Source organism: Heterodontus francisci, chromosome 47 (assembly GCF_036365525.1).
Source record: "Heterodontus francisci isolate sHetFra1 chromosome 47, sHetFra1.hap1, whole genome shotgun sequence".
Lineage (NCBI taxonomy): Eukaryota > Metazoa > Chordata > Chondrichthyes > Heterodontiformes > Heterodontidae > Heterodontus > Heterodontus francisci.
Window position 1 is genome coordinate 7,707,983 of NC_090417.1, and position 15,703 is coordinate 7,723,685.

Consider the following 15,703-nt stretch of genomic DNA (forward strand, 5'->3'; position numbering starts at 1 on the left):
TTGTTGGGAAGAGAGTTCCAGGATTTTGATTCAGCAACAGTGAAGGAAGGGAGATATAGTTCCAAGTCAGAATGGTGTGTGGCTTAGAGGGGAACTTGCAGGCGGTGGGTTTCCCATACATCTGCTACTCTTGTTCTTCTAGGTGGTAGAGGTCACGGGTTTGGAAGGTGCTGTCTAAAGAGCCTTGGTGAGTTGCTGCGGTGCATCTTGTAGATGGTACACACTGCTGCCACTGTGCGTCGGTGGCGGAGGGAGTGAATGTTTGTAGATGGGGTGCCAATCAAGCGGGCTGCTTTGTCCTGAATGGTGTCGAGCTTCTTGAGTGTTGTTGGAGCTGCACCAATCCAGGCTAGTGGAGGGTATTCCATCACGCTCCTGACTTGTACCTTATAGCTGGTGGACAGGCTTTGGGGAGACAGGAGGTGAGTTACTCGCCGCAGGATTCCCAGCCTCTGACCTGCTCTTGTAGCCACAGCTTTTATGTGGCTGGTCCAGTTCAGTTTCTGGTCAATGGTAACCCCCAGGATGTTGATAGTGGGGTTTTCAGTGATGGTAATGCCATTGAATATCAAGGGGAGATGGTTAGATTCTTTACTTGCCACTTATCAGCCCAAGCCTGGATGTTGTCCAGGTCTTCTCTAAATCTTCTCTTCTCAAAGGAGAACAATGCCAGCTTCTCTATCCTCGTAACTAAAGTCTCTGATCCCTGGAACCATTTTCTGAACCTCTCCAATGCCTTCACATCCTTCCTAAAGTGTGGTGGCCAGAATGGTCACACTGCTCCAGTTGAGTTGAAAAACAGCAAAATATAAGTTTTGATGACACAAGTCGCTGACTGCAGGTCCAGAGGAAGGTGCCTGTTGGGGGGGTTTCTACACCGATCTATGTTTTATACTTGCAGTATCACTGAAATGTCTGATTTGGGTGAGGATGATGTTTATGGAGTTTGATTGATTGACTTGGGATTTATACCGAAATTGCCTCAGGGTAGTTTATCAGCCTAGACGTACTAAAATTACCTGCCTGACACACACACTGTGTTTTAACTTGTTGCACAAGTTCTCTGACGATCCTTCATTGTGTTTTGTGATGGCATTTTGCCCATTTCTTCTTCCTGTAGACAGCTGAATGCAAGATGGGAGGCTTTCTCCACCACACCACCTCCCCACCCTGCCCCCACCATCCATTATTAACTTGGTGTATTTACATAAACTATCAGAAACCTTGGATTAGATTGCAGCCTGTGAGTTATCCATTATATAATCAGATGGCAAGTTTGAAAGTTTGATTTTAGTGTTCTTTGTTGGACCAGAGTGCTCCTCTGTGATTCACTATGAAGCATTGAGCTTGCCTTGTACTGGGCTCCCCCACGCCTGCTCTTTGAGTGGTGAGGCTGGGACCTCAATATAAGACAAGAGTCAGCAGTGTGAGTCCAGCCTCATGGGCATTGGGATTCTAAAGAAAGGTGTTCAGGTGTCTGTGACTGTTTCCACCGGGGAGCAATAAAGAAAGTAATGGGATCTTTAACTGAGCGAAAGATGTGCATAAGACAAAAGTTAGCAAGCTTGTTAATTTAGGACAGCGAGTGGGGACACAAGCAGCACATTCACCAGCCTTGATTAATGTTGGAGATTGAAGGAAATATTTCCCACTGGGTAATGGATAGAACAGACTCCCAGAGAAGTTTGTTGATGCAAGGTCAATAGAGATATGAGCAAAACTGGTTCCCTGGCTCTGGAAGAGGAAACATCAGGCAGGTTTTGCACTCTTCAGCTCCATCTGGTGACCCCTGAGGGTGAGTGCTTGTGCACAGCTGACTGGTGAGAACACGATTGGGGTCACAGTGAATAATTAGCTCTCGATCTAGGCTGCTGGAAAATGAAGCAGGGAGAGAGGAGTCATTCAAAATAAAGGGAAAGTTCATTTGTTACATCTCTTGAAGGTCTCTATGAATAGCATCAAGAACTGTGTTGTGTCATGATCGGTGATCAATCAGCCTGTTGTTGAGTGCAAGTGAGTGTTTATCAAAGATTCGAAAGTCACACAACTACAATGTCTTGCATGGTTGAGAAACGAGAGTGTCAAAAAGGCAGAGAACAGCAATTCCGTGAGTGTGACAGAAAGGGCTGATTTTTTTTTGCAAGGAGCTCCCTGGCAGCTCACCGTCCATTCCCCAAGCTTGCACTCGGAGCATGTCAATCTGCATCTGCCTTGTGACCTGTGGTCTTCTGCGTTAATTGTTGTCACTGTTGCGTATGTGAGCTGTTTTTTGATTCTCCTTCTTTAAACGAGCTCTTCTTCCAACCTGTCCAGTGATGGAGGATAAACCGTCCACTCTGTCCTCGCCTGTTTACCTGGAGATCATCATCTACTGCACTGGAGCCTTCCTCACATCCTGTATGGTGGTGGCAGCTGTCATCATTCGTATGAAGAGCACAGCCAAGAAACCTGACTTCAGCAGCCAGCTGGCTGTGCACAAGCTGGCCAAGAGCATTCCCCTGCGTAGACAGGTAACAGAAAGTAAATAAAGAGTTCAAGCAAACTTTACCCTGCCCCAAAGAAAGTCTGCAAGCTTAGCTTCCGCCCAGTTCAGGCCAAACAGGTGGGCATCGCAGCTGCGTCGCAATCTACGGTACAACTTAGTGGCCAGCCCAGATTGGCTTGACCTTATCAAATGAGAAATAAGCCTTTTGAGGTCCCAAACATGCCCTGTTGTCCAGCTCTGCTTGGGACTACAGAGAGATTAAAGTTGTGCAGCTACTGGAACTGATGGTCAACAGGTAAACCGACTGCCATTGGAGCCACACAGAAAGGTGAGGATGGGGTGATTTTCCTGACTTCACTTGTGATCATGACTTAGGCATTGTCATTGGTCTCAGCACCTCTGGGCTGGGGGTGGGGCTGATGCAGGGCAGAGGAAATCATTCAGGTTTCCTGCTATTGACAATTCCTGCTGCAAGGTTCACCTCGACTCTATCAAACCCTTTCATAATCTTAAAGACCTCCTATCAGGTCAGCTCTCAGCCTTGACTTTTCAAGAGAAAAGAGCCACGGCCTTTTCAGTCTGTGCTGAGAGACAAAGCCTGTGTCCTTCAGGAGTTCTCATACCATACCAGCTGACTCGAGAGTGAAGAGAGTCAATATCATTCCATTATTCATGTCAGGAGTACTCTCACATTCCAAGTGCTCTCCCATCCTCACAGTAATGCTTGTCTTAGATATAAAAAAAACACTTCAGCAGACAGAAAGGTTAGATCAGCTTGGCACTACAGGACATCATTTTACATCAAATCTCCTTTACTTGTACTGGTCTCCAGTAAATAGGATAGTCTTTCTATTCCAGTAACTGCTGGTAAGAGGTTCCATTGAATCAGCAGGTGATATTGAGTGAGTATAAAGTCAAGGAGGATTGATAAGATGAACTGAGCCTTTCCTGGCCCTTCTCTGTGATGTGGGTGGAGACGTGATATGGTTTAGCAGATTGTGAGGTGTTTAGCAAGTTCCTTGACTGACAGCTCACTGGGTAAAAGCAACGCTCAGCATGCTCCCAAGCCAAACACAAAGTCCCTGTATATCATCCCCAGGCTCCTATACGTTAGCCAGTGTCAGCTGAGGGGGCACTGCCCTTTTAATTCCTTTGGGCGATGTGGACATCGCTGGCTAGGCCAGCATTTATTACCCATGAGAAGTCGGTGGTGAGCTGCCTTCTTGAACTGCTGCAGTTCTTGGGGTGTAGGTACACCAACAACCTTCCTTCAATCATAAGGTCAGAAGTGGGGATGTTCGCTGATGATTGCACAATGTTCAGCACCATTCTCGACTCCTCAGATACTGAAGCAGTCCATGTAGAAATGCAGCAAGACCTGGACAATATCAGGAGTGGGCTGATAAGTGTCAAGTAACATTCGCGCCACACAATTGCCAGGCAATGACCATCTCCAACAAGAGAGAATCTAACCATCTCCCTTTGACATTCAATGGCATTATCATCGCTGAGTCCCCCACTATCAACATCCTAGTGGCTACCATGGACCAGAAACTGAACTGGAGTAGCCATATAAATACCGTGGCTACAAGAGCAGGTCAGAGGCTAGGAATCCTGAGGCGAGTAACTCACCTCCTGACTCACAAAGCCTGTCCACCATCTACAAGGCACAAGTCAGGAGTGTGATGGAATACTCTCCACTTGCCTGGACGGGGGCAGCTCCAACAACACTCAAGAAGCTCGACACCATCCAGGACAAAGCAGCCCGCTTGATTGGCACCCCATCTACAAACATTCACTCCCTCCATCACCGACACACAGGGCAGCAGTGTGTACCATCTACAAGATGCACTGCAGCAATGCACCAAGGCTCCTTCGACAGCACCTTCCAAACCCACGACCTCCACCAACTAGAAGGAGAAGGGCAGCAAATACGTGGGAACGCCACCACCTGCAAGTTCCCCTCCAAGCCACACACCATGCTGACTTGGAACTATATCGCCGTTCCTTCACTGTCGCTGGGTCAAAATCCTGGAACTCCCTTTCTATCAGCACTGTGGTTGTACCTACTCCAAATGGACTGCAGCGGTTCAAGAAAGCAGCTCACCACCACCTTCTCAAGGGCAATTAGGGATGGGCAATAAATGCCAGCATTTGGCCACTGACGCCTACATCCCATGAATGAATAAAAAAAAACAGTGCTGTTTGGAAGGGAGTTCCAGGATTTTGACCCAGGAACGGCGATATAGTTCCAAGTCAGGATGGTGTGTGGATTGGAGGGGAACTTTCAGGTTCCCATGCATCTGCTGCCCTTGTCCTTCGAGTTGGTAGAGGTCGCGGGTTTGGAAGGTGCTGTCGAAGGAGCCTTGATGAGTTGCTGCAGTGCGTCTTTTAGATGTTACACACTGCTGCTCCTGTGCTATCAAGCGGCACTTGCTTAAGCAATAACCTGCTCAGTGATGCTCAGTTTGGGTTCCGCCAAGGCCACTCAGCCCCTGATCTCATTACAGCCTTGGTCCAAACATGGGAAAAAGAGCTGAACTCAAGCAGGGAGGTGGGAGTGACTGCCCTTGACATCAAGGTAGCATTTGGCCGAGTATGCCATTGAATGTCAAGGGGAGGTCATTGGATTCTCTGTTATTGGAGATGGTCATTGCCTGGCACTTGTGTGGCTCACAAGTTACTTGCCAATTATCAGCCCAAGCCTGGATATTGTCCAGGTCTTGCTGCATCTGGACACGGACTGCTTCAGTATCTGAGGAGTCGTGAATGGTGCTGAACATTGTGCAATCATCAGCGAACATCCTCACTTCTGACCTTATGATTGAAGGAAGGTCATTGATGAAGCAGCTGAAGATGGTTGGGCCTAGGACACTACCCTGGGGAACTCCTGCAGTGATGTCCTGGAGCTCAGATGATTGACCTCCAACAACCACAACCATCTTCCTTTGTGCCTTGTATGACTCCAACCATTAGAGAGTTTCCCCTGCCGATTCCGATTGTCTCCAATTTTCCTGGGGCTCCTTGATGCCATACTCGGTCAAATGCTGCCTTGATGTCAGGGGCAACCACTCTCACCTCACCTCTTGAGTTCAGCTCTTTTGTCCATGTTTGAACCAAGGTTGTAATGAGGTCAGGAGCTGAGTGGTCCTAGCGGAACCCAAACTGAGCGTCACTGAGCTAGATGGCACTATCGACGACATCGTCCATCAGAGTCCCAGGTCCCTCATTTCATCATTACCCAGTCAGCCATTCTGTGCTGAGTCAATATTCAATGAGATCATGGCTGATCTTTTACATCAACTCTATGTTTACACCCTATTCCCTTAGAATCCCAAAATCGACTCGAGTATCCAAAGCCCTCTGGGTTTGAGAATTCCAAAGATTCACGACCCTCGGTGAAGAAATTCTGTTTCTCCTTAGACTATGCCTTTCCAGCCAGGGGGAAACAGTGTCTACCCTGTTAAGTCCTCTGTCAAGTCCTGACCAATCTACCTGTCAGAAATCTACAATGACAGTATGGAGAGAGTGACTACTGCACAGTTTGGATCCTATCTTTCCACTGATGGCACCCTCCATGTTATGAGAGCGGAAGGATGTAAATAGGGAGGGGGAGATTAGTTCTAATGCGACTCAGGAGAACTGGACAGGAAATGCAAATAAAAAATACCTCTTATGTTTCTCAGACAGACTTTTGTCTGTCCTTCCAGATGACACTGGGAGTAATCTGATCAGCCAGCCAATAAACATCTCACTCACTCTTCCTTTGTAGTCAATGAACATGGTTTATCATCAGCTGCTGTTCTGATCGAGCCCACTTCACAGCATCACCTCAAGTTCAAATCCCCTCCCATTGCCTTTTGCACCTTCTAAAGAAGTGACGAGATAGAAGCTTTTCAGTTTCACTCAGCAGACAGATGCAAGTCTGGCAAAGTTCTCCTGTATTTCCGAAGCTGACCTTCCCATCGCGTTACAAATGAGGCAGAGATGGTTTCTACAGGCAAGGCACAGTGTGAAACCTAATCAGAGAGGCTGGAAACTCAGGATATCAGTGAAGCCATGCAGAATGAGCAGTGATCCAGGCAGTGGGAAAGGGTTCATCATGAGATTGGAGGGGGAGGGAAGGGGACTGGACCCTCCATTACCCAGAAGTGAAAAAAAAGAGTCTGCAGCTGCTGGAAATCAGATGGAAACAACAGTACGTTACAGGAAAGCTCATGTCTCCTTTATGCACACAATACAGCTAATAACTGAGCTGCTGAGGATTTTGAGTGTTTTCTGTTTATTTCTGAATGACAAGACAAAGAGTGCCTGTCACTCATCATATCCCCACACACAAATACATGTGTATATGCTGGGGTGAGAGCTTCTATTCTCAATCGTCTGCCAAGTTCAGAGTGTCTCCATGGACCATGGGCAGCTCCCAAAGGAGTAGTCATGTCAGACTCAATCTTCTTGAGCCTCACCCCCACTTGTGATGCAGTGACCTCAAGACAAACAGCCCTTGTTTTAGCATATTGCAGCTAGGTTGCCATTTAGAGACCTGGGGAAAGCCACAAGAAATAAATGGACAGCAGTGTAGAAGCTGGAGCTCAGACTGGCAGCTGAAAAGAGATAAATTTGTTGGCCAAAAGCTACTTGAAAAGGAGAGAGGGGTGCGGGTGCGTTGGGGGGAAATGAATGAAGAGGTCAGGAAGTGGATCATGAGCACAGTGTAATTTCGGTGTTGGCTGTTTCTGGATCCCTTTTGTAGATTCTAACCACCAGTGTCTTTGTCTATCCCACCACAGGTGTCCGTCGATTCCAGCTCCTCCATGCACTCAGGTGTACTGCTGGTTCGGACTGCACGACACTCCTCCAGTGGCACCCCGATGTTGGCAGGGGTCTCAGAATATGAACTGCCCGAGGACCCGCGCTGGGAGTTCTCCAGAGACAAGTGAGTGCAGTGTGTGTTCATTGAGGCTGTGTCATTCTGTCAGTGACACTTGGTTTGCCAAGAAAGCAGCCTGAGCCTGGGATGCTGACATGGATCTAGGTTCCAATAACTGGTGGGAGGTGGGACTGTCACCTTGCCAAGCTTTCCATCAGTACTCAGATATAGTACAAAAACAGGAAACGCAATGAAAAATCCAATATCCTCCAAATGTGACCAAACTTATATATAAACCAGTGCTGCTGCCTGTTTATGAAACTGTGGGTCATGCTCTGGGCATGTGCCATGGGGTGAACTGGGTGAGTCATTTGGTTGCAAAAGCCACCCTCTGACTTGAGACTGGGGCCCAACACTAAGCCAGATAGGTTGAGGTGAAGGTGTTGTGTCTTTAAGGCCTGCTTTGGAATGAGCCTGAGGCAGTCTTTCACTACTCGTACTCCCAGAGTTCACAAACTCACATGAACCAAGAGTACCAGTATGAACTGGGAATCAGGTCATGAGCTATGCCGCAGCTTGACAGGGTGCAAGAGCAGCCTTCCCCGCAGGTAGCTCCAAATCGCTTGGGAGCTTGGACCTGGTGCAGTATAACTGTGGTCAAGGCTGCGAAAGAATGCAGGCATTTTATTGGACAGCTTGGCCACTAAATCAACTTGCTGCAGAATTGATTTAACACTGCGATTGCTGGCACTTCTGCCAAGCTCACTCCCAGCCTGCTCAGAGAGGGTAATGTCCTCCCAAATTATCAGTCGCACTCCGGAGATGCTCGAGGTTGACTGAAGCAGGAGGTGCTACATTCAGACTGATGCAGGACTGGTTCAGAGGTCATGACAGAGCCAAGGGAGCGTCATCCTACATCAAAGCACATGCAGTATCTGGCCCAGGGCTGCTTGTAACTGGAACAGCAATGCTCAGCACCGAGAAACAGAGTGATTGGGTGTACTTGGATCTGGACTGGAGTGTTGAAAACATGTGAATCTCCACAGCGTGCAGTTTGATGGCTCTTTCTTGCTGGTTAAAATGAGTTGCTGCTGGCTCTTTCAGCTGGCTGCAGAGAAGACACATGACAAGATAGATTGATAGCTGCTGTTGTTCTGGCTGTGAACTCATGGAGATGTTCAGAAGTTGAGTCAGTTGAAGTCAGACATTCTGCGGAGCTTTTTGACAGCTCTCTGTGCTGAGGGCCTCAGGTAGACAAGGGGGCAGGAACTGTGCTTTGCCTTTTGACGGACAGACTGACAGCTACAGGGTTGTGGGTTTGCATTGAGTTACACATGCTCAGTTCCCTAATCAGTCTGAAGCTGTCAGACCCACAGGTCTAGTCTGAGATCCTGAGTAACAAGTGGCCAGTTCAAGAGTCAGGCTGACAGAGTGGATGAGAGCAGGAGAATAGGCTTTTGCTGTCGGGCGATGTTTTGGGAGGATGGTTCCAAATAATTGTAACAGTACTGGCCCTGTATTTCCATGAGGGTTTTCCCAATGTCCTGCTGTAAGTCTAGTAGGAGCTTGGTGGCATTCCTAGAGAAACAGTTCGACCATTTTCCTGTCGGAGTTATGGGGCGTTGGGGGGAGTGACCCGCCCCATGGACTTTTCAGAGTCTTTTTCCACACAGTGCGAACCATTGACTTATTCAATGTTAAATCAGTTTGTCAGATGAATTGTAGCCTTGCCACAATCTGATGGAGTGTTCTTACTCCATTTCTAAAAGATCTGATGTTCAGCTGTGATCCATTCCACTAACCAGGAATATTGCTTTATTTAACCTCGAGGTCAAGCTACAGAATTATGGGCAGCGAAAGGCACACTTTTAGGGATGTGGATGGAGTACATTTTCTAGAAAGATTGGTGACGCTGAATGTAAGGAAAATGTCTTGTGTAAATACCCAAATGTTTCGCTGCCATTCATAAGAGTGTCATATCTGCAGACGTGAAGTAATGTGAACCTGCTGCAGTTAAATATTTCCAGAGAAATACTTTGAATGATGCTTGGCCGATGGGGTCTATTTATACCAAGGAGATCAGCTTTAAATTGAGACAATCTGTCTTAGTTTGATCAGATCTGTCTTGGCTTGGTGAGATTGCTAGGCCTGTTTTAGTACACTGGGTTCTCTTGTTGCTGGGATCTGTCTTCGCTTGGAGGGAACAGTCTCATGTGGAACAAACTCCTTCATGAGGCACCTCTTGCTTTTTGTTTCCCAACATCTGCACACAGCCAGGAATAGGTCAGACCATAGGAATAAAGACTGAAATAACAGTCTGAAGACCAGCAGAGGATATTGACAGAGGAGAATGAAAACGTCACAAATTCACTGCTTGGTGGATTTGTGAGGATCTAATCTTTGAAGAGGTGTATGACCAGTGAAAGGCTTGGTACATATTCGGGGTACAGCACAGAATAAGGGACTACTGCTGTTGAGGATTTAGTGAATACGATGAACAAGTGCATCTCTCGAATCTGTGTAACTAGAGCATTCAGCTGCCTTAAGAGTGCCCTTTGTGTCTGTTGGTCCGCTCAGCAGGTTATTCCAAACACTAACACCACTCTTTGAAAAATACTCCTCAAAATCTGTTTTACACTTTACCTTTCACATGCTTCAATTCTGTCTTTTAGTTCATTTATTTCAAATAAAATTCAGAATTTACACCACCTGCACCATGTCATATTTTGTACATATCCACAAAGTCCCTCTTTGGACTCCTTCTCTCCAGACTGTGGGGCTTAAACCTCTTCAGTGTTATTTTATAGATCGTCTCCATTTGGCTGTTAAGGGGTGTAAAGGTTTCAGAGTTGAGTGTTGTAGGTTGGTGGTGTTGCACTTTCTGGCGATGGAGAAAACAGGACATGTTTAGTGAGCAGGAAGAGAGGGTCAGATGGACATAGAGGTAAAAGAGACGTTAGGGAGAACTTCTGTAGTGGAAGAATGAGAAGTATTTGGGTTAATCTGCCAGGCAGAACATATCAGAGAGCCAGGTCCTATAATGGGAGATGGAGTGTCTGAGAATAAGGACCTTCTTCCTATCCCTGATTTCTGTCATGGGTGTACTGAATTACACAAAGGTCTTTTCTCCTCTGTATCCCTCTTGCTTATCATAATATGAATGTGAGGATACTGTGATTGGGAGCCATACGTTTCTTGAGTTTCTCGTCAAGGGAAAGGTGCTGGCTGAAGGCCAGATGCTTCCCATATCTCTCCACACAACCATTCCATGGAATATTGTCCTTTATATCTAGAGGTGTAGATAGAAGTCATGCTTCAGCCATGCAAAGCCCTGGTTTGAGCACACTTGGAGTTACTATGAGAAGTTCTGTGCACCACACCTTAGGAAAGATATATTGGCCTCGGAGGGAGTGCAGCATAGATTTACAGAATGATATTTGGATTCCAAGGATTAAATTATGAGGAGAGATTACACAAACTAGGGCTGTCTTCCCTGGAATGTAGATAGTTAAGGGATAATTTGATCAAAGTTTTCAAGATACTAATGAGAGCAGACAGTGTAGATTGGGAGAAACTATTTCCACAGGTTGGGAGTCTAGGACTAGGGAGCAAAGACTGCAAATTGAAGTGGGACCTATCGGGAGTGAAATTAGGAAACACTTGTACTCACACAGGGCGGTGGAAGTTTGGAACTCTCTTTCACAAATGGCAGTTGATGCTGGGTCAGTTGTAAATGTGAAATCTGAGATTGATAGATTTTTGTTCTCCAAAGATATTCAGGGATATGGGGCAAAGGGGGATATATGGAGTTAGATCGCAGATCGGCCATGATCTGACTGAATGGTGCAACAGGCTCAAGGGGCTGAATGGCCTCCTCCTGCTACGATAGAGTAGTTGGCATCCTGGAGGCAGACACTACCAAAAGAGAAGAGGGCTGGAATGAAAGAGGAGAAATAATAAATGTGAAAGAAAACAAATGGAGCTGTGTGCACTTTAACCCTGGTCTTCTCCCTCTTAGGCTGACATTGGGTAAGCCACTTGGCGAGGGATGCTTTGGCCAGGTGGTGATGGGAGAGACCATTGGCATTGACAAAGATAAGCCCAACAAGCCAGTTACTGTGGCCGTGAAGATGTTAAAAGGTGAGTGCCTGTTTGTCCAGTGACCTGCTTAAGCTCTCAGGCTGCTGAAGACTTTCTGTCAGTTGGAAGCATTTACATCGAAGAACGTGAATTGTGGGGAAATGTCAGATTCTCCATTAGTCTCCTGCCTTTAGCCAACTCCTTTCCCAAAATTGGCCTGTCCCATACCCTAGGAATCTGCCCTGAGCCCAGAGAGTGAGTGAAGACTGGCTATTGAGCCAAGTTGAATTGATGACGCTGATGCACCTTTTCCAGGATCTCTGGTTGATTGAAGCCTGGGCACGTTGCTGCCTTGGTTGAGGTCAGCTCACTCCACACTCAGCAGGGACTAAAGATGCACCCTTCTTGCTTTCTCCAGCTCCATGCATCACCTTGGCACAGCCAGTTACTGGGTTGCGGTTGTGAAATAAAATTCAACCTGTTCGGTTAGTTAAAAGGCACAGCGGCGCAGTGGTTAGCACCGCAGCCTCACAGCTCCAGGGACCCGAGTTCAATTCTGGGTACCGCCTGTGCGGAGTTTGCAAGTTCTCCCTGTGACCGCGTGGGGTTTTGCCGGGTGCTCCGGTTTCCTCCCACTGCCAAAGACTTGCAGGTGATAGGTAAATTGGCCATTGTAAATTGCCCCTAGTCTAGGTAGGTGATAGGGAATATGGGATGACTGTAGGGTTAGTATAAATGGGTGGTTGTTGGTCAGCACAGACTCAGTGGGCCGAAGGGCCTGTTTCAGTGCTGTATCTCTAAATAAATAACCACATTGTTTCTCCTGTTATTTCAGCTGATCGTTTCTCAGCATTTACCAATTAGTCATGGCATGGCAATTGTCAGTGCCAAGCCCATATATCTGTGTAAAGGCAGAAAAGAGCAAAGTTCCAACGAGGATGTGTTGCAAGAGAAGTTTCCATTTTCTGTTCACAAAGGTTTGGAAAAATGTAGACAGGCTGCATTCACCCATCGCTACTGCTCTGATCATTAGCATCGCATTAGCCAGTCAACAATTCATTCAAGCCTCCAATAGAATCAACATTTAACAGGACTATGCTTTATCTGAATAGGATCAAAGGAGTCCTTTCAAATAAATCTTTCCCATCCCAGATAACTCAGCAGGTGAAGATTAGAGGTGAGGAAATGAGATTGCACTCTGTGCCAAGTTACTTGACCTTGTTGTGGGTGGCAGGAGGGGTGAATTTAGCCTCAGCAACCCTGGTTCAGGTGGGGGCAAAGTAGCCAGAGTTCCCCACCCTGCTTGCAGTCTAGCATCCCTGCTCAACTACGAGGACAGTATCAGGCTTAATTATATAGTTATGTGTGAATAGCTTAACAACACTCATTATCTGCAGCCACATATAAAGAATACTCAATTAGGTGAGAACAACGGGCACCTATAGACCTGCATCCTCTGGATTAGAAAGTGTAACATGGCAGTGAAGAGGTTAAACATTCCTCGGAACCAAATCAACATGATTCTTTCCTCCACACAGACTGTACTTCTTATTATGGCAAGGTATATCAATGGAAATTGGTACATTATGTGCCAGGTCTCCGGAGACTGTCTTGTGCGGGCACCAGCCTTTTTAATGGGCCCAGAGCAGTGTGCTGCCTGTAGGCCAATTTGCTGTGTCTCGCTGGTTGCTAAGGGAGATAACAAACAGGCAGGCAGACAGAATAAACTCTCACATTGTTCACTCTCTTTGCAGCCGATGCAACAGAGAAGGATCTGTCTGACCTCATCTCGGAGATGGAGATGATGAAGATGATTGGAAAACACAAGAACATCATTAACTTGCTCGGGGCTTGCACTCAGGACGGTGAGTACAGCATCTGAGGCGAGGGGTCAGATCAAATGGGAGGGCTTTCTTCATCCAGACACATGTTGTGACCAGTCACCAGGGCTGCCTCTGTCTCAGACTGTCTGCAGTCTACACTCATTCCACTGTGCTTCTGCCATTTTTGTAACCACCCACAGTTCTTCAGTTGTATGTGTTTCGAGACAACATCCCCTTTAACATATTGCTAAACTCCCAATCATATTTAAAAGCTATTTTTTGCTCTCTGCCTGGTTCTCTCCCCCCATCCTAAGTTATTAATCCCTCCTGGTCCCTCTTTGGCTATCTCCCTATTGGCTGTGAAGGGTGTGTAGGCCTCTGTAAAGAGGCTGTCTGACTGTAGGGCATGACATAACCAAGGCCAACCCTGATCACTGTCCCCTCACCCCCACCCCTCCTCCCCTACACAAGGGTACTGCCACTTAGCACCCCACTACCACCTTTAACATTCATTCCCTCCACCACCAGCACACAGTTACAGCAGTGTGTACCATCTACAAGATGCACATCAATAACTCACCAAGGCTCCTTCGACACCACCTTCCAAACCCACGACCTCTACGACCTAGAAGGACAAGGCCAGCAGATGCTTGGGAACACCACCACCTGCAAGTTCCCCTTCAAGCCACACACCATCCTGACTTGGAACTATATCACCGTTCCTTCACTGTCACTGGGTCAAAATCCTGGAAAACAAAGGTTGGAAAAAAAAAAGAGTTTGGCAGTGCTCAGAGTTAACTATTTCAATGCAAGGAGTATAGCAAATAAAGCAGATGAGCTGAGGGCACAGATAGACACATTGCAGTATGATATCATAGCCATTACAGAAACATGGCTTAAGGAGGATAGGATTGGCAGCTCAACGTTCCTGCTTACAGGGTTTTCAGACGCAATAGGGAGGGGGATAAGAAAGGAGGAGGAGTGGCAATTGTGGTCAAGGAAACAATTGCAGCTGTGAGGAGGGATGATATTTTGGAAGGTTCATCAAATGAGGCCATACGGATTGAACTAAGGAACAAAAAAGGGACAATCACACTGCTGGGAGTGTATTACAGATCCCCAAACTGTCAGAGGGAGATACAACAGCAGATATGCAGGCAAATCTCTGAGAAGTGCAAGAACAATAGGGCAGTAATAGTAGGGGATTTTAACTACCCCAGTATAAACCAGAATAGTTTTTCTGTGAAAGGAATTGAGGGAGCAAAATTCTTGAGGTGCATTCAGGAGAACCTTTTTGCCCAGTATGTAGCAAGTCAAACAAGAGAGGGTGCAGTTTTAGACTTAGTTTTAGGAAATGAAGATGGAAAGGTGGAAGGGGTAGCAGCGGGAGAGTATTTTGGTGGTAGTGATCGTAATTCAGACAGTTTTAACATAAATATGGAAAAGGACAAAGATCGAACAGGAGTTAGAGTTCTCAGTTGGGCAAGGACAATTTTACTAAACTGAGGAGTGATTTAGCAAAAGTGGACTGGAAACAGATAATTGAAGGTAAATCAGTGTCACAACAGTGGGAGGCATTCAAAGGGGAGATTCAAGGGGTTCAGAGTAAACTTCCCACAAAGAAAAAGGGTGAGATGGCAAAATCTGGAGCCCCACGAATGTCAAGGAGCCTACAGGGTAAGATAAGGCAGAAAAGGAAAGCTTGTGTCCGACACCGAGAACTCAATACTACAGAAAGCCCAGAGGAGTATAGAAAGTGGAGGGGTGAAATCAGAAAGGAAATTAGTAAAGCAAAGAGAGGGCATGAAAGAATATTGGCAAGCAAAATCAAGGAGAAGTCAAAGATGTTTTATCAATGAATTAAGAGTAAGAGGATAACTAAGGAGAGAGTAGGGCCCATAAAAGACCAAAAAGGTAACCTACGTGCAGTGGCGGAAGATGTTGGTATGGTTCTTGATGAATACTTTGCGTCTGTCTTCACAAAAGATACAGATACACATAGTGTAGTTAAGGAGGAGGAGTGTGCAGTATTGGATGTGATAAACATAGGGCGTGAGGAAGTATTCATGGGATTAGCATCCTTGAAAGCGGGTAAATCACCAGGGCCAGATGAAATGTACCCTAGGCTGTTAAAAGAAGCAAGAGAGGAAATAGCAGAAGGTCTGACCATCATTTTCCAGTCCTCACAGGATACAGGTGTGGTGCCGGAGGACTGGAGAACTGCTAAGGTTGTACCTCTGTTTAAAAAGGGAGCGAGGGATACACCGAATAATTACAGGCCAGTCAGTCTAACCTCAGTAATGGGCAAATTATTGGAATCTATTCTGAGAGACAGGATAAACCATCACTTAGAAAGGCACAGGTTAATCAAGGATAGTCAGCATGGATTTGTTAAGGGAAGATCCTGTTTGACCAACTTGATCGAATTTTTTGAAGAAGTAACAA

General features: G+C 46.5%; 1 protein-coding gene across 5 annotated transcripts in view; it reads left to right on the forward strand.

Annotated features, from left to right (window-relative positions):
- LOC137357117 (fibroblast growth factor receptor 1-like) overlaps nucleotides 1-15,703 on the forward strand; it is a 296,290-nt gene that overhangs the window by 262,468 nt on the left and 18,119 nt on the right. For all 5 annotated transcript variants that reach the window (XM_068023164.1, XM_068023163.1, XM_068023160.1 and 2 more), the window contains 4 exons: nucleotides 2,314-2,510; nucleotides 7,276-7,421; nucleotides 11,374-11,495; nucleotides 13,190-13,300. In XM_068023164.1, the coding sequence (XP_067879265.1) occupies nucleotides 2,314-2,510; nucleotides 7,276-7,421; nucleotides 11,374-11,495; nucleotides 13,190-13,300 (576 nt within the window). The remainder of the gene's footprint in view (nucleotides 1-2,313; nucleotides 2,511-7,275; nucleotides 7,422-11,373; nucleotides 11,496-13,189; nucleotides 13,301-15,703) is intronic.